The 24,260-nt window shown below is 42.9% G+C and overlaps 1 protein-coding gene across 3 annotated transcripts in view; it reads left to right on the forward strand.

Annotated features, from left to right (window-relative positions):
* The first annotated feature begins 4,795 nt into the window (after positions 1 to 4,795).
* The window catches only part of appl2 (adaptor protein, phosphotyrosine interaction, PH domain and leucine zipper containing 2), a 121,471-nt gene continuing 102,006 nt past the window's right edge, over positions 4,796 to 24,260 (forward strand). For all 3 annotated transcript variants that reach the window (XM_073065930.1, XM_073065931.1, XM_073065932.1), the window contains exons 1-4: positions 4,796 to 4,952; positions 6,108 to 6,206; positions 9,029 to 9,088; positions 17,341 to 17,412. In XM_073065930.1, coding sequence (XP_072922031.1) covers positions 4,899 to 4,952; positions 6,108 to 6,206; positions 9,029 to 9,088; positions 17,341 to 17,412 — 285 coding nt within the window. In that variant the 5' untranslated portion in view covers positions 4,796 to 4,898. The remainder of the gene's footprint in view (positions 4,953 to 6,107; positions 6,207 to 9,028; positions 9,089 to 17,340; positions 17,413 to 24,260) is intronic.

The following is a 24,260-nucleotide window of genomic DNA, read 5'->3' on the forward strand; positions in this document are numbered from 1 at the left end:
TGTATTCCATCTGCCACTTGTTTGCCCAGTCTTCCAATTTGTCCTGCTGCAATTGCATTATTTCCTCAGCACTACCTACCCCTCCACCCATCTTTGTATGATCTTCAAACTTTGCCACATCAATTCCATTATCCAAATCTGTCCCAACACTGAACCCTGAGGAACACCACTAGTCACTGGCAGCCAACCAGAAAAAGGTTCCCTTTATTCCCACTCACTGCCTCCTGCTTGTCAGCTATTTCTCTATCCATGCCTGTGTCTTTCCTGTAATGCCATAGGATTTTATCTTGTTAAGCAGCCTCATGTGTGGCACCTTATCAAATGCCCTCTGACAATCCAAGTAAATGACATCCACTGCCTCTCCTTTGTCCACCCTGCCTGTTATTTCCTCAAAGAGCTCTAACAGATTTGTCAGGCAAGATTTCCTTTCACAAAAACTATGCTGACTTTAACTTATTTTATCATTAGTCTCCAAGTAGCCCGAAACCTCATCCTTAATAATGAACTCCAATACTTTCCCAGTCTCTGAGGTTAGGCTAACTGGCCTGTAATTTCCTTTCTTTTGCCTTTCTCCCTTCTTAAAAAGTGGAATGACATTTGCACTCTTCCAGTCCTCAGGAACCATGCCGGAATCAAGTGAAAGATCATGACCAATGCATCCATTATCTCTTCAGCAACCTCTCTCAGGACTCTGGGATGTAGTACATCTGGCTTGGGTGAATTATTCACCTTAAGACCTTTGAGTTTGCCTAGCACATTTTACTTTGTAATAGCAATGGCACTCACTCTTACTCCCTGACACTTATGAACCTCTGGCAGATTGCTCATGTCTTCCACAGTAAAGATAGATGCAAAGCACTCATTAAGTTCATCTACTATTTCTTTGTCCCCCATTACTACCTAACCAGCATCATTTTCCAGTGGTCCAATATCAACTCTCACCCTGCTTTTACTTCGTATAACTGAAAAAACTTTTTAGTATCCTGCTTTATATTATTGGCCAGTTTGCCCTTATTTTTCAACTTTTGCCTTCTTTTATTGCAACTTTTTTTAGTTGCCTTTTATTGGATTTTAAAAGCTTCCCAATCATCCAACTTCCCACTCACTATTGCTAACTTATATGCCATTCCCTTGTCAGCCACAGTTGCCAACTCCTGCCCTTCTGCTTCTGTGGGACATATCTATCTTGTGCCTTATGAACAATTTTCAGAAGCTTCAGCCATCTCTGCTCTATTGATATCCCCGCCAGTATCCCCCTCCAAACCACCTGGGTAAGCTCCTCTCTCATGTCTCTGTAATTACTGATTCATGTGATGTATGCTTCTCCTTCTCAAATTGCAGTACGATTTCAATCATATTATGCTCACTGCCTTCTTAGGGTTCCTTTACATTAAGCCCCCTAATAAAGATCTGGGTTATTACTCAGCACCCAATCTAAGATGCCCCTCGCTGAGTAGGCTCAAGCACAAACTGTTCTAGAAAGCCATCTCATAAGCATTCAACAAATTCCCTCTCTTGCAATCCGACACCAACCTGATTTTCCCAATCCCCTTGCATATTGAAGTTCCCCCATTACAACTGTGCCATTACCCTTATTACATATCTTTTCCAGCTCCCTTCGCAATCTCAACCCCACATCTTGGCTACTATTTGGAGGCCTATATATGATTCCCATAATTTTAGAAATTTTGAAGAGTCTTGAGTGACATACTGTAACTCCACAAACTCTAATGAAGCCGGTGGCACGCCTTCTTCGTAATTGCATCAATGTGTTGTGCCTACGACAGTCTTCTGAGATATTAAAGGCCAGGAATCAGAAACTACTCACCCTTTCCACTACTGACCCCAAATGAGGACTGGTGTGTCTTCCCCCGATTGCTCCTTCCTGAGTCCAGAGTGAATTCCTTGGTCTTACTGATGTTGAGTGCAAGGTTGTTATTGCAACATCATTCAACCAGCCTTCATCACCATTTGAGATTCTATCAATGACACTGGTGTCATCAGTGAATTTAAAGATGGCCTAGGAGCTGTGTTTAGCTGCACAGTCTGAGTGTAGAGAGAACAGGGGCAGTCATCTTTATGATGTACCTGTGTTGATTGCCATCAAGGTGGAGATGTTCCTACTGATACACACTGATTATGGTCTCTTGATAAGATAATCAAGGATCCAGTTGCAGAGAGAGGTACAGAGGCCCAGGTTTAGAAACGTGGATTAGTAGTGAGGGGATAAAACCCTCTCAACAGCCTCACGTAATGAAGTCTACAAATTGTTGTCCTTAGGGTTAGGCTTAGGCTTAGGAGCCTTAGGTTCCTAATTAGAGTGGAGATACTCTTGACCTGTTGTGGTGGAAGGTGATTTGATGAGGTACATTAATGAAAATAGATGGTCAAAATTTCCTCAGAGACTGAGAAAGTAAAGGGATTCATGAACTTTTGTGGCTGAGTTGTCTACATGGTTGTCCAGGACAGGCTATTGGTAATATTCACTTCTACAGCTTGAAGCTTCCAACCCTCTCAACGTCAGCACTGTTAATGTAGACAGGAGCATTACATATAGACACCCCGCCCCTACTGTTGATGTAGACAGGAGCAGGGAACCAGTGCAGTACACTCCTTACAGTGGACACCAGCACTGAGGCCTCGAGCTGCAAGTGTCCCACTAACCACTATGTTGCCATGATGCCCATATACGAATCTCTATAAGGTCACTCTTCAATGGCCTTACTCCAAGGATAAAACACCTAGCCTGGGTAATCTTCTCTTGTAACTCACGTTCTCTAGTCCAGACTATATCCTTAAATCTTTTCTGCACTCTTTCTAATGTAACCATATCTTTCCTGTAACAGGGTGACCAAAACTGTACACAGTGCTTCAAGTGCAGCCCCACCAATGACTTACTCAAGTGGGCACTGTTATGATTTGATGCACTTTTAGAGCAGGTGGCAACCTCAGACCACAGCAGTGAGAGGTTGAAAATGTCCTTGAACACTCCACCCAGTTAGCACAGATTTTCAGTATCTGGCCAAGTACACCATTGGGGCCTGACATCTTGTTAGGATTCACCTTCTTCTTTGATATTCTGATATCAGCCCTCTAGACAGAGAGCAGATGGTTGACAAGAGCTGTGGGGATTCGTGATTATGTATTATTCCCCATTTCAAAGGGTGCACAAAAGGCATTGTAGCTCATTGGGGAGTGAAGCATCACAGCCATTGACTTTGCCTTATAGGAAGTAATGGCACACATGTTTGAGGCAGCTATATAAGAACATTTGAAAGGCACATGGGTAGTAAGGGCTTAGGTAAAAAAAAACAGGCACATGGAACTGGTTTAGATGGGAATTTTAGTCGGTATGGACTGATTGGGCCACAGAACCCATTTCTGTGCCATAAAACAGCAGTTGGGGGGGGGGGGGGGAGGAAAGAGGTTCACAGGGAAAGAGAAGGGATTTGTTACCTCAAATGGCTGGAGTCTAGAACACACTGCCTGAGGGAGTGGGGGAGACAGGGCCCCACACCCTATACTCAGGAATCCAAAGTTCAAAATAAATTTACTATCAAAGTACATACATGTCACCATATACAATTTTGAGATTAATTTTCCTGTGGGCATTCACAGTAGGTACAAAGAAACACAACAGAATCAGTGAAAATGACACACAAAGGTGACAACCAACCAATGTACAAAAGACAAATTATGTAAATAAAACAATAACACTCATAAAAGATACCATACCTTACTATAAATACAAGCCTAACCAGTTTCTGAGTCAGAAACCTACGAATTATATTACAACTGATCCATTATTACAGATAGGATGATCTATAATAGCTGCAACACACACAAAATGCTAGTGGAACGCAGCAGGCCAGGCAGCATCTATAGGAAGAAGTACAGTCGACATTTCGGGCTGAGATGTTGACAGTACTTCTTCCTATAGGTGCTTCCTGGCCTGCTGCATTCCACCAACATTTTGTGTGTTGCTTGAATTTCCAGCATCTGTAGATTTCCTTGTGTTTGCAGATATTATTATATAACTGGATATAATATTACAGGATAAACAAGCAGGACCAACTTACTTAATAGATATAGACATTCCAAACACACATAACTTACAGAAATCAGTAGGTGAAAAACAGAAATACACTGAATTAAAAGAGGAAAGTGAAAGACTATGGAACATGAACATTGTCCCAATAGTAATATCTACACTTGGTATCATCCGAAAGTCACTACACAATAGCATTTAACAGTCAGGCCTACACAGTACAGTAATATCTATGTAAATCTCCAGAAAGCCACACCACTAGTCTGAAAGTTCCTAGCAATTGAGAAGTGAGTGTGCTTGGCTATGCCCGTGCCTCAGCTTTTACCAGCTTGAGCTGAGAAAAAAAATACAAAGAGAATAAGAACAGTATTCAGAATATGAGTTGTAGAGTTCTTGAAAGTGAGTCCGTTGGTTCTGGCATCAGTTCAGAGTTCAGCTGAGTGAAATATTCTTGCCTTTAAACATTACATTAATTCAAAGGAGGACCCCAAGGCCCAGAGGCTTTATTTTAAGCGAGGTGCCCACGTATCACGTGGCAGCGTGATGACGTAACGCATTCAATTCGCATATTTTATATATATATCCCGTAATTAATTACCGAAAAACGGCCGAATGCTTAATCCACACGTAAATAAATATTCACACACGCTCACAAATATTAGACACGACGATTTTGGTTCACGATTACGGTTGATTCGTGTCAGAGATGGGGATAGCACGGATACGACGAGCCGAACGGCGTTCGGCCTATGACTGTGGCGCAGACGCAGACTGAAGGCAGGAGCGCGTGGGAGGCGGGAACGAGCGCGGGCACGGAACGCGGACACGCGCATTGTTGGGAGCGGAGAAGATGCCGCCCGTAGACAGGCTGCTGCTGGAGGAGGCGCTGCTGGACAGTCCGCAGGTAGGAGCCGCCGCGGGGCCCGAGTTCGGGCCTGGACCTGCCGCAACCGCAACACAGCCCAGGCCCGCACTCCGCCGTGAGCTCCCGGACCTGGACAGGGGTGGCGGGCCCTGCCGGAGCTGGAACGTCGGCCACATCACCCACTCCATTCCCCCGGTACCGCTCCTTCTTCCTCTACCCCAGCACCTCTCACGCATCACCCCTTAACCCTCACCTTTCACCCCTCACCCCATCACCCCGTCGCCTCTAACCCCTCACTCATTATCGCCCTCAACATCCCATCACCTCTCACCCCAACAACCCCCTCACCTATCACCTCATCAATCCACTCATCTTTCACCCCTCACCCCCTCAAACCCCTCACCCCATCAATCCCTCACCCATCACCCCTCAGCCCCGTCACCCCTTGTCATCTCCATCACCTCTCACCCACTCTCACCCCCACCCCATCATCCCTCTCGCCCTGTCCTCTTATTGCCACACTCCTGTTATCTCAGCACGCTCCTTCACCTCTCTCACACTTTCACACTACTCTCAACTATCCCAACTACCTTCAGCATCCCAGAACCACCCCAGCCATTGCGATGGATCACTGCTACTGTCTGATTCACCCCTGACCACTAAATGTGTGGTGTGTGTTGGAGCAGCAGCATACCCTCTAGCCCTCATGAGAAGCTCTTTGCCTATTGGGGATTAGTATCAGAATCTGGATTAGCTTGACTGCTGGAGGGCACACTTACCCCTCTCCCTTCCGAAGTGAGTGGCTGAGTGGTCTGCTCCTGAACAGTTAATGGAGGGTGGGTGTGTGGACAGAAGGGAGACTGGGTAAGGTGAAGACGTGAGAAACTGCAGTGCTGGAAACAGGAACAATAAAGACCAACCCTGACTCAAAATGTTGAGCTGCACCATTTGTCTGCAGCAGGTGCTTTGTCTTTGTTGAAGTCTTTGTTGCTGGGGTGAAGTAATCTAGTGGGGGGAGAGGGCCGATGAGGGCCGAACCCCAGCAAGGTTCTCCCAAGGCATTAAAATCAAGTAGATTGCATTCACAAAGTTGAATGTTTTTGACAGTGGTAGTTTTGACACCTTGAAATACTAAAGCAAAACCATAACATTTTTATGCATTTACAAAAAGTGGTATGCATTTTCTTATTTCAGACACGTTCCCTGCTGAGTGTGTTTGAGGAGGATGCAGGCACTTTAACTGACTACACAAACAACCTGCTGCAGGCCATGCAGAGGGTGTACGGTGCTCAGGTTAGTTGATTTCCTCATGTCATCGGTTTGGAATAACTAGCTTTACAACCAACTTTAAGGTTAACCCTCTCACTACAAATACTGCCTGGTCTGATGGAAATTTGCAACATTTCTTATTGCAGGTTTCCGGCAACGTCACAGTTCCATTACTGTCTATTTCTTCTCTCTGCCCTACCCTCTTTCTTTTCTCAGCTGCATTTTTTATTTACACCTGTTCCAGACAGGTACTGAAGAGACACCACCCTGTGTCAGGTGGTACCACTGCCTTCTGTTGTCCTTCAGCATTGCTTGGTCTCCACCCTATTGCACACATTCCCTTTGTCCTCTCTAACCCTCCCCATTCTCTGCAACTAGCTCTGCCTTCCTCCTGGTTTCTGACCTGAAGCAATTCTTTGCACAGGTTTCTGTCCTATCACCTACCTGAATAGTTCCCTCTTCCCCATTTTTCTGTTTATATTTCTTGTTGAATTGTGTTGGTTTTTAATTAATGTCTGTAGTAACCCAGAAATCCATATCTCACATCTTGGATCTTTCATGACACATACTTTATAATGTAATTACAGATAACACAAAGACTTTCTGCCCAAAAATAGATTAACGTGCAGTAAATACTTGAGCTTAAGCTTCAGTCAACCACTCCCTTTACCTGCCAAACCAGCTGGGGATCATTGAGAAAACAGCGGAAGGAAGATGTGCTTCACAATGCTCAATAATAAAAGAAGCTGGTGAAAAGAGTCCCTTGACTGATTCAGTGCTTACTCCAGTTATCTATCATAAGGCAGCTTGCATTTTGGAATTAGATGATTAACTTGAAGGGCAAAGGGGAAAAATAAATCTTTTCAAACTCCTCCCTGAACCCCCAATTAACGTTGCAGCTTAATGGAAAGATGTTCCACATTTGAGGGGTCCCAAAGGGTTGAGCAGATCTAGACAAACTAGTGATAAACAGTGCCTACGGGAGACACAGTCTTTGTGAGGGGATCATAGAGACTCTTCAGGCAGGGATTAGTAGAGAGGTCCCTGTGTGGACAGGCATGCCTTCACATCAGCAAGGTCCCTGTGCATGCTTTGCCTGTTCCTGTACATTGAAGGAAAAGTCCCCTCTGCTTGAACATGGATTTTAGTTCAGAGATTGGCAGTAGTGATGGGAGTGGTCCTGAGACTAAGGCATTGAGCAGGTTCCCAACCTCGCTAAGAAAGCTGTAGGAGACCTTGTCTGAGGTTACAGAAGATCTCACGGGCCATTGAGGGCAAGGAACAGTTGTCACTTTAAACAGCATGTTTCAGGGGAAAAGTTCAGTCAAGCCTACCAGTGAATAACAGGTTTTGTGATTTAGACCAGCAAGGTTGACAATAGCACTGGATGCTTTTCGGGGACTTTTGCACTGGGTAAAAAGTGTCAGGGAGAACAGAAATGAGGCATATAAATGAGGGCATGAGTGGCCCAGGAAAGTGCATAGACATTGCTGCAGAAACAGCACTTGTGTTTGGATTTGTGTGAATGATCAAAGAAAGAACAGTTGATGCAGATAACAAAGCTTGTCACAAAAATTACCTGAAGAAATTCAGGTAATTTTCTGTAAAGGATTTTGCAAATTCTGGCTTGTATGTGATTTGCATTCTGCATTCATAGTAAAGACCAATGTCCTAGAACATGGACATCTACAGCACATTACAGGCCCTTCGGCCCACAATGTTGTGTCAACCATGTCATTTGTTATCGTAATGTAGTGACAAATTGTAGTTGCAGTAATAGTGTCAAAAGGAATGGTAGATCGATATTTCTGTTGTAAGCTGTTTTCATGGAGTTTATTTTGAGCATTTATAAGATTAAGGACTGCATATTTATTAACACTGAATCACTGTTTGCAGAATTCTTGTCATTATATTGCTACCTTTTGTTACGTACCCTTGGGTATCTTGTACTTGTCACGTGACAGTGGTGTTGAAGCTATACTGGACCTAAGGTAGTGGTCTTGTGATGGTGGAATGATGTCATTTTCCCGCCAGTAGAGGTCATGTGACAGTTTTTTCCAACAGGGTATAAAAGGAGGACCCTGTGAGGAGGGGCAGTTCGTGGCTGGATTTGCCATTTTGACTCCGTGCTACTGCGTGGTCCAATATTATGATGCAGTTCCGTTGAAAGGTGGAGTTTTATTTAATGCCTAAAGTTTAAAAGGTCATTGCCGGCAGTTTCTTTTCAATACTGCCAGTTAAAAATCAGTGGAGAGTGAAGATCGGAGTTCGGGAGCTAAAAGATCGAGGAAAGTCGATTTCGACAGTGAAACAGGTTCGACCTTGTTTGATCCTCATTTGGAAAGAATTCATTGGCTGTGCCTGTGTTAACCCCTGCAATAATAGCAGAAAGGGTTGGGTACAGTTTCGTCAAGGAAAGGTCAGTGCTTTTAAACCGTTTCATTTTCATCTTCGTAAATTCTCCGGGAAAAGTATAATTCGACTGGGAACCGCAGCAACATGACGTGAAATAGAATTTAAATCATCTAAAAAGTCTCTCCTTTAATGGACTGTAAGCATTTTGAACTTTTGCAGTACTACTTTGAAGAACTGTTTTTGCAACATCGCTTTAAGAACTGTTTTTGCTTTATCCCTTTAAGAACTGTTCAAGCTGCAGCACAGCAGCTGATTTCTGGTTGCGTTAGCTGTGTGTTTACTTTTGGGGTTTGTTTTTCAGTGTTTAATAAATGTTTTATTTGTTATTTAAAAAAAAAAACCCTGCCTCATTTATATATTTATTGTTGCTGAATCCTTAACACTTTAGACAAATATTTCACACTCACCAAATCTGGATTTTTGTTTTACAGAATGAGATGAGTATTGCCACACAGCAGCTGTCCAAGCAGCTCCTTGAATACGAGAAGCAGGTGAGAGTATGCCTGGGGTTTAATACCAACCTTTCTTTCCCATTCATCTTCCGAAGTAGTTTGTGTAGGTGATTGTTTATTTTAGACTCAGAAAATGGCCTCAAAGACCTGGGATTCCAAATAATGTAATTCAGTAACATGGCTGGGTAATTCACTGAACTGCTGCTGTCTGTTTAATTGTAAATGATTGTGGCATTGACACTGAAGCTGGTGATATAGAAGTCTTTATTCAGCACAACAAGTGGGCATCATTCTGGAGACACTCTTGGTAGAGGCTAAAGGTATTTCACATTTAAGATCAACACAATTTCAATAGTTACAATGACATTGTTTACTTCAATACTTTGAGATGCATAGTGGAAGCACATTGTAATTGATAAGGTACCTCTGAAGGTCCAAACACCTTTGGGAGAAACTAATTAACACAAATATTCTGAAACCTTTTGATAACAGAGAGCCAGTTGCCCAAAATTAATGTTGTCAGGGCTGTCTGAGTACCCAAATATGGTAAGTACACAAAAACTATTGATTGCCTTTACCTGTGACCATGTTTGATATGTTAAGTGACAACATCTGTCTGGTCTGCCAGCTTGCACTTAAGTCACATTGATGCAAATAACTTAGCAATGTTGCCTGGTTTGATGCAAGCCAATTAACACATCCTCATTGTCTTAACATTTGGCTCTTGCATTTCGGTCTCCTAGTCTGTGGAGCAGCCAGTGCTTTTAACTTCAATTTACTGCTTGCAAGTTACAAAATTGAAGGCTAATTGCAAGCTTCTTGAACTCATTTACATTTACAATAAGAACTGAAGCCTGGTTCTTGCTATATTCACATATAGTCCAATCTATGGTATTTCCAGTTGTGATGTATGGCTGTGAGAGCTGGACTATCAGTAAGGCTGAATACAAAAGAATCAACACCTTCGAACTTGGATGCTGGTGGAAAGTGTTAAGAGTTTGTTGGACAGCGCGAAGATCCAACAAGTCAATACTTGAAGAAATACAGCCAGACTGCTCACTAGGAGGCTTGACTATGAGACAAAAGCTCAAATATTTTGGCCACATCATAAGAAGACAAGATTCTTTGGAGAAGACTCTCATGTTAGGTGAAAGAGAAGGTACAAGAAGGAGAGGATGACAGAGGCTACGATGGATAGATAATATTACTCAGACAATGTGTATCACCTTGGGGGATCTTAGAGAGGCAGTTTCCAACAAGAAGGCTTGGTGTGTAGGAGTCTACGAGGTCATGAAGAGTCGGACTTGACTTAACGACTGAACAACAACAGTATATTCTCACAGCTCTAGTATACTCCCTCACAGTGGTGTTCAGTGACAGTGGCTCTGCCCCATTCACTACTGTCAGACTGATACACAAACAGAAGTCGAAGTATTCAAGCTGCTGCTTAAAAGAATCAGACAAAGTAAAGCTGGCTGCCTTCCTCCTCCTGATGATAACATTATACATCAGGAAATGGAAAGCAAGCCCACTAATCCAATCACAAACAAGAGAAAGTCTCCAGTCCTGCTGAAGAGTTTCAGCCCAAAACACCGACTGTACTTTGTTCCATACTTTCTGGCCTGCTGAGTTCCTCCAGCATTTTGTGTGTCTTGCTCCACTAATTCAATAATCCATTCTGAAATGTTTCTCTCGGGCAACAAATTATCTTCAGTCAACTACTTTCATTGGTTTTCTGTTCTCCATTTGTCAAACCCAGATCTATCCTGAAAATGTGGGTGGCACAGTAGCTCACACTGTTGCAGCACCAGTGACCTGCTGCTGTCTGTACGGTGTTTGTAAGTTCTCTGAGTGACTGCTTAGGTTTTCTCCAGGTATCCATTTTCCTTCCACATTCCAAAGACATAATTGGTCACGTGAGTATAATTGAGTGGCATGGGCTCATTGGGGTGGATGGGCCTAATACTGTGCTGTATCTCTAAATAATTAAATAAGATTGGGGTCACTATATTCCAGAGCATTATTGTCAAAGGGTGTGGTCCACTGACATTTTGCAGTGTGCACTGGATCCAGCCTTCTGCTGTGGCAGTTAATTACGTGATTAAACCTTCTCTAGTGAAGAACACAACTCGAAGCTATTTTTAGTATTTATGTTTGTTTACTGGATAAAGTGTTGCTGGAAAGTCCACCCCTCATTGCCCTTTGAAATTAGTAGGCTGCTGCTTTCCCCTGCTGTGGTGAAGTTGCGCCCACAGTGCTTCTGAGTGGAGAGATCTGGAGTTCGGATGCAACAAGGAAAGAGAAGAAATACATTCTCATGTGATGGTGAATGTCAGTTCATGATGGTTTACCGTCCCACAGTAGTGATAGAGGTTATGAGGTGGTGTCAAAGTAGTCTTGGTAAGAAACTGTAGTGAATTTGTAGATTATAAACATTGTGGCCACAGAGCATGGGACAACACATGCAAAATGCTAGAGGAACTCAGCAGGTCAGGCAACGTTTGTGGAAATGAATAGATAGTTGATGTTTCGGGCCGCAGACCCTTTTTCAGGACCGAGGAGGGAGGAGGATGATGCCAGAATAAAAAGGTTGGGGAGGGGAAGGAGGATAGCTGGGAGGTGAAAGGTGAAGCCAGGTGGGTGGAGCGTTAAAGTGCTGGAGAAGAAGGAATGTGATAGGAGAGGAGAGTGGACCATAGGAGAAAAGGAAGGAGGAAGGGACCCAGGGGAAGTAATAAGCAGGTGGGAAGAGGTAAAAGGTCGGAGTGTGGAAGGGGGGAAATTTGATTACCGGAAGGTGAAATCAATATTCATGCCATCAGGTTGGAGGCTACCCAGATGGAATATAAGGTGTTGTACCTCCACCCTGAGGGTGGCCTCATCTTGGCATAAGAGGAGACCATGGACTGGTATGTTAGAACGGGAATGGGAAATGGAATTAAAATGGGAAACTAAATGGAAATCCCACTTGTGGTGGATGGAGCGGAGGTGCACGACGAAGTGGTTCCCTCAGTTAACGATGGGTCTTACCGAGGTAGAGGAAGCTGCATTGGGAGCACTGGACACAATAGCCAACCCCAGCAGATTCGCAGGTGAAGTGTTGTCTCACCTGGAAGGACTGAATGGGGGTGAGGGAGGAGGTGTATGGGCAGAACACAAAAGATCAGACCAGGAGTACGAGCACCTGCCATTCAATGTGATGGCTGACCTACCCCATCTTCTCTTTTGTGCCACTTCCCATTGCCCTCAGTTCTCTGATCTTTCAAACATTCACACTTCTTCTTTTGAATTTCTCCAATGATCCAGTCTCCATGACCCTCCAGGGCTGCAAATTGCAGAAATTCACCATTCGCTGAGAGACTAAATTCCAGCTTTCGTTCCTTAGCTCTATGTGACCATGCCCTGATCTTGTAATTGTGTTTGAGACTCTACCACCCTGCAAACATTGCTACATCTGCTTTGCTGTGTCCCCTTGGAATTCCATATGTTTCCATAAGATCACCCTTAAACTCCAAAGGAAACAATCCAACCTCTTTTGCCTCATATGGTAGGATAATTCTGTCATTCCCAGAATTAGCCTTTCAGCACATCTTTCTGATGGAAATATCTGTGAACATGAAGTCTCCCCTGGAGTTAACCTTAAAGTCTAGTATCTTGGAAATGTTCAATACAAAAGCAGGAAGTTTAGGCTGAACCCCTACATACCAGTGTTTGGTCACAACTGAATGTCACTTTTGATTTGGATGACCACACAGGCTGTGAATGGTCTTTAAGGGATGCAGAGGGCATTTCCCAGAATGTCTCCAGGTTAAGGGGACTTTGGTTACTGATTGGGATTGGTTGCTGAGAAATTTGATAGGGAGAGAGAGAGATAGGATTGTGATAAGTTTAGGTAAACTTTCAGGAAAGCTGTATCCATTGACTGATGTTACTGGGACTAGAAAGTATTGATTTAAGGTTCAGAGTAAGTGATATAGGGGAAGGAGAGTCGCAGAATCATACAGCTCCTCGGTCCAATTGGTCATCTATACAGGTGTTATAAACTCACCTATGCTTGTTCCATTTGCCTATGGTTAGCCCAGATCCCTCTAAACCTTTTCTATCCATGAACCTGTTTACCTTTTTACCTTTTAAGTGTTTGTTATGTACCTGCCTCAACCACTTCCTCTGGCAGCTCACTAACCATTCTCTTTGTGAAAAAGTTTCCCTTTAGGTTCCTATAATAACGCTCCCTTCTCAACTTAAACCTATGCCCTTCAGTTCTTTCTTCCCCAACTTGGGAAAAAAACTGCACAAAACACCCTATCTGTGCCCCTCATGATTTTATACACCTCCGTAAAGTCACCCCTCATTCTCCTATGGTGGAAAAACCAACCTCCCATCATAAGTCAGTCGCTCGAGTCCTGACATCATTCCCTGCACAGAGTATGGACTGAGGAAGAAGGATTTAATGCAGCAAGTGGCGTTGCCCTGGCAATTTTAACCTACGGAAGAGGCTGGAACTGGGACTGAGGTTGCTTTCAATTGTGCCCCTGTAGAAAGTCCTTAGAATTTGGGGACCCATTCTAAACTTTTTCAACTGTCTGAGGCGAAAGAGGCTCTGTTGTGCTTTTCACCACACAGCCGGTATGTTCAGACCACGTGAGATCCCTGGTGATATGTATGCTGAGGAACTTAAAGCTGTTCACCCTGAATCCATTGATGTCTCCATTCCTCCTGTAGTCCACAACCAGCTCCTTTGTCTTTGGGACATTGAGGGAGAGGTTGTTTTCTTGACACCACAGTGTCAGGGTGATGACTTCTTCTCTGTCGGCTGCCTCATCATTATTAGAGATTAGGCCAATCGGTGTAGAATTGTCAGCAAATTTAATTAGATTGGAGCTGTGGGTGGCGACACAGTCATGAGTATACAGAAAGCAAAGGGGGGGCTTAGGACACAGCCCTGAGGGGCATCTGTGTTGGGGGTAGAGGTGAGGGAGCCAACTCTTACCACCTGCCAGTGATCTGACAGTCCAGGATCCAGCTGCTCAAGGCAGGGTCAAGGCCGAAATCTGAGGTTCTTGTCGAGCCTGGAGGGAATGATGGTGTTGAATGCTGAACTGTGGTCAAGAGCAGCATTCTCACATAAGCATCCTTCTTCTCCAGATGTGTAAGGACGGTGTGTTGAGCGCTATTGTATCATCTATCGATCAGTTATGTCGGTAGGCAAGTTGTAGGGGGTCCAGTGTGCATAGTAGTAGGTTGCAGATGTAGTCCTTGACCAGCCTTTCAAAGCAATTGCTTATTATTCAGGTGAGTCTGACAGGACTTCAGTCATTCAGGCATGTTACCTTGGTCTTTTTGGGTACAGGGACAATGGTAGATGTTTTGAAGCAGCGGGGCACACTACACTGGGAGAGGGAGAGATTAAAAATGTCTGTAAACACGTCTTTCTGTTGTGCTGTGTACATCCTGAGTACTCGCCCTGGGATGCCGTCCGGTCCCACATCCTTGCGACTATCCACTTGTTGGAATCACCTGCGTATTCAGCCTCAGAGCTGACCAAGATGCAGGTCGCTTTGGTAGCTCTCCTCGGGGGCTCAGTATAGGCAACATGAAACCAAGTGTTAAAAAGATTTGGCTCAGCTGGGAGAAGAGGCAGCGATGTTGGCATCACCACTGTGCTTAGCTTTGAAATCCACGATGGTGTGTACGGACCTTGCCATAAGCTGCGTGTATTGTTGATGGAGAGTTGTGGCTGGATCTTGTCCCTGTATTGTTGTTTCGTTGCCTTGATGATTTTGTGCAGATCGTAATTACATTTCTTGAGCTCCTGCTGATTACCAGCAACGTCATTCTGTGTCGCACAATAAGTGCTGCTTGCATGGAACTGTTGATCCAGGGCTTCTGGTTTGGAAAGACCTGACCAATTTCTGGGGGACAACATCCTCAATGCACTTCTGGGTGAAGTACATATATGACACCATATACTACCCTAAGATTCGTTTTCTTGTGGGCATTTGCAGTAAATACAAAGAAACAATAGAATTAATAAAAAAACATTCACAAGACAGACAAATGACCAATGTGCAAAAGACAAACTGCAAATACAAATTCAGGGAAAAAAACATAAAATAGTAATAAAAGTTGCAAAAAAGTAATCAATAAATGAGCAATAAGTATCAGGAACATGAGATGAAAAGTCCTTAAAAGTGAGTTGATAGGTTGTGAGTTTGTAGTCCTGTGTTAGGGTGAGTGAAGTTGAGTGGTTATCTCCTCTGGTTTAGGATCCTGATGACTATAGTGTTATAACCCTTCCTGAGGGTCCTGAGACTCCTGTACCTCCTTCCTGATAACAGTAGCAAGAAGAGAGCTTGGCCTGTAGGGGTCCAAGATGATGTTTGTCGCTTTTGTGCAACAGTGCTCCTTATACATATGCCTCATGGTGGGGAGGGCTTTACCCATGATGTAGCCGGTACTTTTTGTAGGCTTTTCCATTCCAGGGCATTGGTGTTTCCATATCGGACCGTTAGTCAAATTTGAGATGACATGTTGAATCTTCACAAACTTTTAAGAAAGTAGAGGTACTGCTGTGTCTTCTTTGTAATGGCACATACGGCACTGGACTCAGGACTGTAGCACAGGCTCAGTGTGAACCAACTCAATGCAACACGATTATTTGTCAAGGATACTCTGAAAACAACTCTCACACGCATGGTCAATGAAATAACCACTTGCAGGATGGCTCCCAAGTCACACACCAAACAATTTCACTGGATCTGAATCCTCAGACTCCTTACCAACATTACCAGCAAGACTGCAGTGTTTCAACAAAGCAGCTCTCTAGTATCTATGCAAGGGCAGTCAGGGATGAGAATAAATCAGAGAAACCTAGACAGGATGATGGCAGCAGGTGCAGAGACTGCACTATGTGTGAGCTCCTTCATTATCGCTGTGTCAGAATCCATAACCAGTAGCACCAGAAAAACTGCAGGTCAGGAGGAGGTAGCCCACAATGCTGCCCACGCCCCAAAGTGACTTAAATAGATGCTTGCAGCAGACATAATAACAGAAGAGAATTATAAGCCAGTTGTATTTTTATTGCATGTATAACTTCACTGCCCTGATGTATAAGTGTTAGTGCTGTTTCATCTAGTCCAGGTATGGGCAAACTACGGCCCGCGGGCCACATGCGGCCCGTTAAGCTTTTTAATCCGGCCCGCAGAACTTGATGAAATTATATTGATAAACCTTGTTAACACCTCAGATCCATCCTGAGAATCGCCACAACAAAACTAAATCCAGACTTTGATGTGCTGGCTAAAAAGGGAGACCAACAACACTGTTCCCACTGAAATTAAAAATAAGTTTCTTCGTTGTGTTATGTAAAAAATGCATTTGAAAATATTTTTTTCAATAAGCCTTACATGTTACATGTCATTTCTGTTAAGTGATGGACATGAGTAGTGCGCAGGTGCACGTACGTTCTCAAAATAAAAAATGCGCTCCAGATCAAATAACGCGCTCCGCATACTGTTCTGTCAGTGACACTGGTCGTTGTTGAGTTTTGGCACAGGGGACAATTGAATAAGAAGGAGCAGGACAAGTAGACCTGCATCTCCTACCGTTTTTGAAATAAAGACAGTCAGGAGGAGAGTGATGATGATAATATCTTGAAGGATAACAGAATTTTCAGTGCTTTAAAATAATAACTGTTACTTTTTAAAAAAGCTGTATTTTATTCATTTAATTTTCAGTGTTTTAAAAGTCATTTCAATAAATAGCTAAATACCATGGGACTTCAAAGACAGATATTTTGTTGTAATGCATTTGTTCATTTTCAATTGAAATTAAAGCACATGTTTTCTACATATCCCATGATATTTTATTTTCTCTTATGAGGTGTATTACCAAAATACTCCGTCCATCTGCTCCTGGTTCGGCCCCCCTGTCAAATTTTAGAACCCTTTGTGGCCCACAAGTCAAAAAGTTTGCCCACCCCTGATCTAGTCTCAAGGCTTTGTAAAGAGAGAGATTAGTCTGCAGGTTTGCTCTGAGTCACTTGAGCTGCAGTTTCAATGCCACGGTTATCTTAATGAGCACTGGACTAAGGAGAGGAAAGTTAGCTAATATTCAAAGTTCCACTGAGAATTCGTAACATCCACCTGGAGGAGGGTGGGGTTATACTGTTAAAGGCAGGAATTGTATTCTGAGGATGAAAAATGTTGATACTGTCAACAAAGCAGAAGACTCATTTAAAAATATTAAAAATCTATGCAGATTTAAACCTGAAACCTTCTGTCATATTCTAGAACTTCGCCTTGAGCAAGGGGGATGATGAAGTGATTTCTACTCTGCACCGCTTTACCGGAGTTGTGGATGAGGTAATGCATTTAAAATTACATACGTGTCAAACATTGCAATACCCATGTGGTCCCAGAACTGGTCTAATAGCTAAAAGCTGAAGTGTTACGTATTAAAGCTAAGATACAACTTCAATTAATCTGCACCTTTTCCACTGTCACTTACAGGCATGTGAAAGAGGAAACAGAATCAATCTTTGATAATCATAAAAGCAAAAGAGAGGGCATATGATATAGCAAAATTAGGAAGTTATTGGATTGGGAAGCTTTTAAAAACCAACAGAAGTACCAAAAAAAAAAGAAGCAATAAGGAGAGAAAAGATGAGATATGAAGGTAAGCTAGCTAGTAATATAAAAGATGATACCAAAAGCTTTTTTTCAGATATACAAGACCATAAGACATAGGGAAAGAATTAGGTTACTCGCCCTATTGAGTCTGTTCTATCATTCCATCATGGCTGACTTATTACCCCCCTCAACCCCATTCTCCTGCCTTCTTCCCATAACCTTGACTAACCAAGAACCTATCAACATCCACTTTAAATATACTTAGTGACTTGTCCTCCACAGCTGTCCATGGCAATGAATTCCACAATTTCACCATGCTCTGGCTCAAATTCCTTTTCATTTCTGTTCTAAGTGGTTGTCCCTCTATTCTGAGTGTACCCTTGTTACGGGGAAGCAGGGTCACGGGTTCAGTAAGTGGGACAGAAGACACTGATTACGAGTAAGCACATTAGCCATTTATTTGCAGACAAAGACTAAAACATGCAGCCAGACATTTAAGTCAAGCAAGTACTCATCTAAGATACCCTAAGTTACAAAAAATATGACACTAAATATTCAATAACACTTCAAACTCAACAATATGTAGTTAAGTCTCCCCAACAGACTAAACCTACAACAAACGGATATTTAGTGAAGAGTGCATGTGGGCCCTCCTGTATCTGCAGCGTACTTTGCCGATGGTTCCTTGGCACTGATCGTGACCACAGTGTGAAGATAAGCCCCGGAGACACATGCTATTCTTGTACTACTGAGGCACCTCGAACTGGAAACCTGGTGCCGTGGGATATAAGGGAAAAAAAGCTCTGAATCCTTCAAATGGGTCAATCAATGACTAGCACTGCAGAAGCAACTTTCGGATGACAAGTAAATTAACCCTTCACATTACAGCCCTCTGGTCCTAGACTCGCCCACTATAGGAAACATCCTCTTCTCATCCAGTTCTTTCAATATTCAAAGTAAATCTGTTATCAAAGTATATATATGTCACCATATACGACCCTGAGGTTCATTGTCTTGTAGGTATTCTCAATAAATCCATAATAGAATAATAACCATAACAGAATCAATGGAAGACCACACCAACTTGGGCGTTCAACCAGAGTGCAAACTACGTGAATACAAAAAGAAAGAAATAAAATAAGCAATAAATATCAAGAACATGAGATGAAGAGTCCTTGAAAGTGAGTCCATAGGTTGTGAGAACATTTCAGTGATGGGGCAAGTAAATTTATCCCCTTGGTTCAAGAACCTGATGGTTGAGGGATAATGACTGTTCCTGAACCTGGTGGTTTGAGTCCTGAGGCTTTTGTATCTTCTTCCTGATGGCAGCAGCAAGAAGAGAGCATGTCCTGGGTGGTGGGGTCCCTGATGATGGATGATGCTGCTTTCCTGCGACAGTGCTTTGTGTAGATGTGCTCAATGGTGGGGGAGGACTTTACCTGTGATGGTTGGGTCATATCCACTACTTTTTGTTCAAGGGCATTGGTGTTCCCATACAAAGCTGTGATGCAGCCAGTCAATATACACATCAAAAGAGATTTATCAAAGTTTTAGATGTCATGCTGAATCTTTGCAACTCCTAAGGAAGTAGAGGTGCTGCCACACTTTCATTGTAATTGCACTTGTGTGCTGGACCCAGGACAGATCCTCCAAAATATTAATACTGAGGAATTTAAAGTTGCTGACCCTCTCCACCTCTGGTCCTCCGATGAGGACTGCCTCAAGGATGCTAGTTTCCTACTTCTGATATCAATTATCAGCTCCTGGGTCTTGCTGACATCGTACCAAGAGATTGTTGTTATGGCACCACTCAGCCAGTTTTTCAATCACCCTCCTATATGCTGATTCGTTACCAGCTTTGATTTGGCCTACAACAGTATTGTCGTCAGCAAATCTCAATATGGCATTGGTGCTGTGCTTAGCCTCAAAGTCATGGGTGTAAAGTGAATAGAGCAGGGGCTAAGCACACAACTTTGTATATGACAGGTTTCAATGAATTCCCTCCTTATTCTGCTAAACTCCAGTGAGTACAAGCCCTGAGCAATCAAACACTTCTCATACATCAACCCTTTAATTCTTGGAATCATTCTCATGAACTTCCTCTGGACTCTCTCCAATGCCAGCACACCTTTTCTTAGATAAGAGGCCCAAAGTTGCTCTCAGTACAGTCAGCTCTCCTTATCCACGGGGGATTGCTTCCGGGATCCCCTGCAGATACCAAAAAAGGTGGATGCTCAAGTCCCTTATATAAAATGGTGTAGTATTTGCATATAACCTACAGACATCCTCCCATATACTTTAAATCATCTCTAGATTACTTATAATACCTTATACAATGTAAATGCTATGTAAATAGTTGTTATGTTGTATTGTTTAGGGAATAATGGCGAAAAAAGGTCTGTACATGTTCAGTACAGACACAACCATCGTAGCTCTTCAGGGAACGCTGATGCTGTCTTGGCATTAGCCGATCCCGATTTTTCCATGATCTTTAAGTTCTTGAGGCTGTACTGCTTTACATAGCTAGCCAGCCATCCCTTACTAGCCTTAAACTCCTTCCTCGCTCACAACACAAGTAGCGAACGAGCGAGACACGAGGCGAACAATGCTCAACTTCCGGGTTTTCCTGATCCATGGTTAGTTGAATCTGTGCATGCGGAACCCGTTGATAAGGAGGGCCGACTGTACTCCCAAGTGAGGCCTCACCAATGCCTTGTAAAGCTTATAGTATACTAGTCCTCTCAAAATAGATGCTAACACCGCATTTGCCTTCCTTACCACTGACTCAACCTGCAAGTTAACCTATAGAGAATTTTGCATGAGGATTCCCAAGTCCCTCTGCAACTCTGATTTTTGAATTTTCTCTATTCTTAGAAAATAATCTACACCTTTATTCCTTCTATTAAAGTGCATGACCATAAACTTCCCTGCACTATATTTCATCTGCCACTTCATTGCCGTTCTCCAAATCTGTCCAAGCCCTTCTGCAGATTCTCTGCCTCCTCAACACTACCTGTTTCTCCAGCTACCTTTAGTCTGCAGACTTGACCACAAAGCCATCAATTCTACCATCCAGATCATTGACATATAACATGAAAAGAAGCAGTCGCGGGCCCCTGTGAAACACCACTAGTGACCGGTAGCCAACCAGAAATGATCCTGTTTATTCCAACACTAGGCCTGCTGGCAATCGGCTCATCTTTTATCCATGCTAGTATCTTTCCTGTAATACCTTGTTAATCTGCCTCATTTGTGGCACCTTATCAAAGGCCTTCTGAAAATCCAAGTAAACAACATCTGTTGACTCTCTTTTGTCTATCCTACCTGTTATTTCCTCAAAGAATTCCAGCAGATTTGTCAGGCAAGGCTTCCCCTTAAGGAAACCATGCTGACCCTAGCTTACTTTATAATGCACCTCCAAGTACTCCAATACCTCATCCTTAATGATGGACTACAACATCTTCCCAACCTTTGGACTCAGGGTAACTAGCCAATAATTTATTTTCTTTTGCTTCTCCCCCTTCCTGAAGATTGCAGTGACATTTGTAATTTTCCATTTGTCCAGAACCATTCCAGAATCTATTGGAAATCACTAAAGTGTGTAACTTGGGTGGCTGATGGTTGAGTTGTTCTCTGATCCTGGCAATCCATTTGCAAATGTTTTGGCAAAATTCCGACAGATTTGTTAGGCAAGGTTTTTCCTTATGGAAATTATACTGACTTTGTTACATGATGAACATTTTATGTTCATATTTTACCTTTTCTCTCCTTATGTTTTTTTTAGTTGCCATCTATTGATTTCTTTTAAAGCTTTGCAACCTTCTAACTTCCCAGTAATTTTTGCTATATTGTACGCCATCTCGTTTGCTTTTATGCTGTCCTTGACTTCCCTTGGCAGCCATGGTTGCCTCATCCTTCCTTTAGAATACATCTTCATCTTTGGAATCTTGCACCTTCTGAATTGTCCCTGGAAACTCCAGCCTTTGCTTTTCTACTATCATCCCTGATAGTGACCCCCTTCCAATCAACTTTGGCCACCATTATATAACCATATAAATAACCATATAACAATCACAGCACGGAAACAGGCCATTCCGGCCCTCCTAGTCCGTGCCGAACTCTTAATCTCACCTAGTCCCACCTACCCGCACTCAGCCCATAACCCTCCACTCCTTTCCTGTCCATATACCTATCCAATTTTACCTTAAATGACACAACTGAACTGGCCTCTACTACTACAGGAAGCTCATTCCACACAGCTATCACTCTCTGAGTAAAGAAATACCCCCTCATGTTTCCCTTAAACTTTTGCCCCCTAACTCTCAAATCATGTCCTCTCGTTTGAATCTCCCCTACTCTCAATGGAAACAGTCTATTCACGTCAACTCTATCTATCCCTCTCAACATTTTAAATACCTCGATCAAATCCCCCCTCAACCTTCTACGCTCCAATGAATAGAGACCTAACTTGTTCAACCTTTCTCTGTAACTTAAGTGCTGAAACCCAGGTAACATCATAGTAAATCGTCTCTGCACTCTCTCTAATTTATTGATATCTTTCCTATAATTCGGTGACCAGAACTGTACACAATATTCCAAATTTGGCCTTACCAATGCCTTGTACAATTTTAACATTACATCCCAACTTCTGTACTCAATGCTCTGATTTATAAAGGCCAGCGTTCCAAAAGCCTTCTTCACCACCCTATCTACATGAGACTCCACCTTCAGGGAACTATGCACGGTTATTCCTAGATCTCTCTGTTCCACTGCATTCCTCAATGCCCTACCATTTACCCTGTATGTTCTATTTGGATTATTCCTGCCAAAATGTAGAACCTCACACTTCTCAGCATTAAACTCCATCTGCCAACGTTCAGCCCATTCTTCTAACCGGCATAAATCTCCCTGCAAGCTTTGAAAACCCACCTCATTATCCACAACACCTCCTACCTTAGTATCATCAGCATACTTACTAATCCAATTTACCACCCCATCATCCAGATCATTTATGTATATTACAAACAACATTGGGCCCAAAACAGATCCCTGAGGCACCCCGCTAGTCACTGGCCTCCATCCCGATAAACAATTATCCACCACTACTCTCTGGCATCTGCCATCTAGCCACTGTTGAATCCATTTTATTACTCCAGCATTAATACCTAACGACTGAACCTTCTTAACTAACCTTCCATGTGGAACTTTGTCAAAGGCCTTGCTGAAGTCCATATAGACTACATCCACTGCCTTACCCTCGTCAACATTCCTCGTAACTACTTCAAAAAATTCAATAAGGTTTGTCAAACATGACCTTCCACGCACAAATCCATGCTGGCTACTCCTAATCAGATCCTGTCTATCCAGATAATTATAAATACTATCTCTAAGAATACTTTCCATTAATTTACCCACCACTGATGTCAAACTGACAGGTCTATAATTGCCAGGCTTACTTCTAGAACCCTTTTTCAAACAATGGAACCCTTTTTAAACAATGGAACCACATGAGCAATACGCCAATCCTCCGGCACAATCCCCGTTTCTAATGACATCTGAAAGATCTCCGTCAGAGCTCCTGCTATCTCTACACAAACTTCCCTCAAGGTCCTGGGGAATATCCGGTCAGGACCCGGAGATTTATCCACTTTTAAATTTCTTAAAAGCGCCAGTACTTCCACCTCTTTAATTGTCATAGGTTCCATAACTTCCTTACTTGTTTCCCACACCTTACACCATTCAATATCCTTCTCCTTAGTGAATACCGAAGAGAAGAAATCGTTCAAAATCTCTCCCATCTCCCTCGGCTCCACACATAGCTGACCACCCTGATTCTCTAAGAGATCAATTATCTCTCATGTCTCTGTAGTTCCCTTTACTTTACTGTATTAATACATCAGAATTTATTGCCATCACGTACAAAAGCTGGATGAACTCAGCAGGTCGGGCAGCATCCGTTGACTACTCATTTCAACGGATGCTGCCCGACCTGCTGCGTTCATCTAACTTTTGTATGTGTTGATTTGACCACAGCATCTGCAGTGTATTTTGTGGTTAGAATTTATTGTGTCCCTCTCAAACTGCAGAGTGAATTCTGTCATATTATGATACAGGGTTCCTTTATCAAATCTGATTCATTACACAACACCCAGTCCAGAAGTGCTTTTTTCCTAGTGGGCTCAACCACAAACTGCTCTAAAAAGCCATCTTGTAGGCATCTACAAATTCCCTCCCTTGAGATCCAGCTCCAACCTGATTTTCCCAAATTCCTTGCATATTGAAATCCTCTATGAAATCATAACATTATGCTTATTACATGCCTTTCCTGGTTTCACTTTGCAATTTATATCCCACATCCTGGCTGCTGTTTGTGAGCCTGTAAATAACTTTCTTAACTCATCCCACAAGGATTTTACATCAACAGATTCTGTATCTCCGCTTTCTAAGGATTCAGTTTCATTTTTTGCCAACAGAGCCACCCCATTCTGTCTGCCTACCTGCCTGTCCTTTCAATACAATGTGTATCCTTGGATGTTAAGGTTTTGTCTCAGGCACAACTCAGTGATGCCCACAACATCATA

The sequence above is a fragment of the Hemitrygon akajei genome, chromosome 14 (genome assembly GCF_048418815.1).
Source record: "Hemitrygon akajei chromosome 14, sHemAka1.3, whole genome shotgun sequence".
NCBI classification, from domain to species: Eukaryota; Metazoa; Chordata; class Chondrichthyes; order Myliobatiformes; family Dasyatidae; genus Hemitrygon; species Hemitrygon akajei.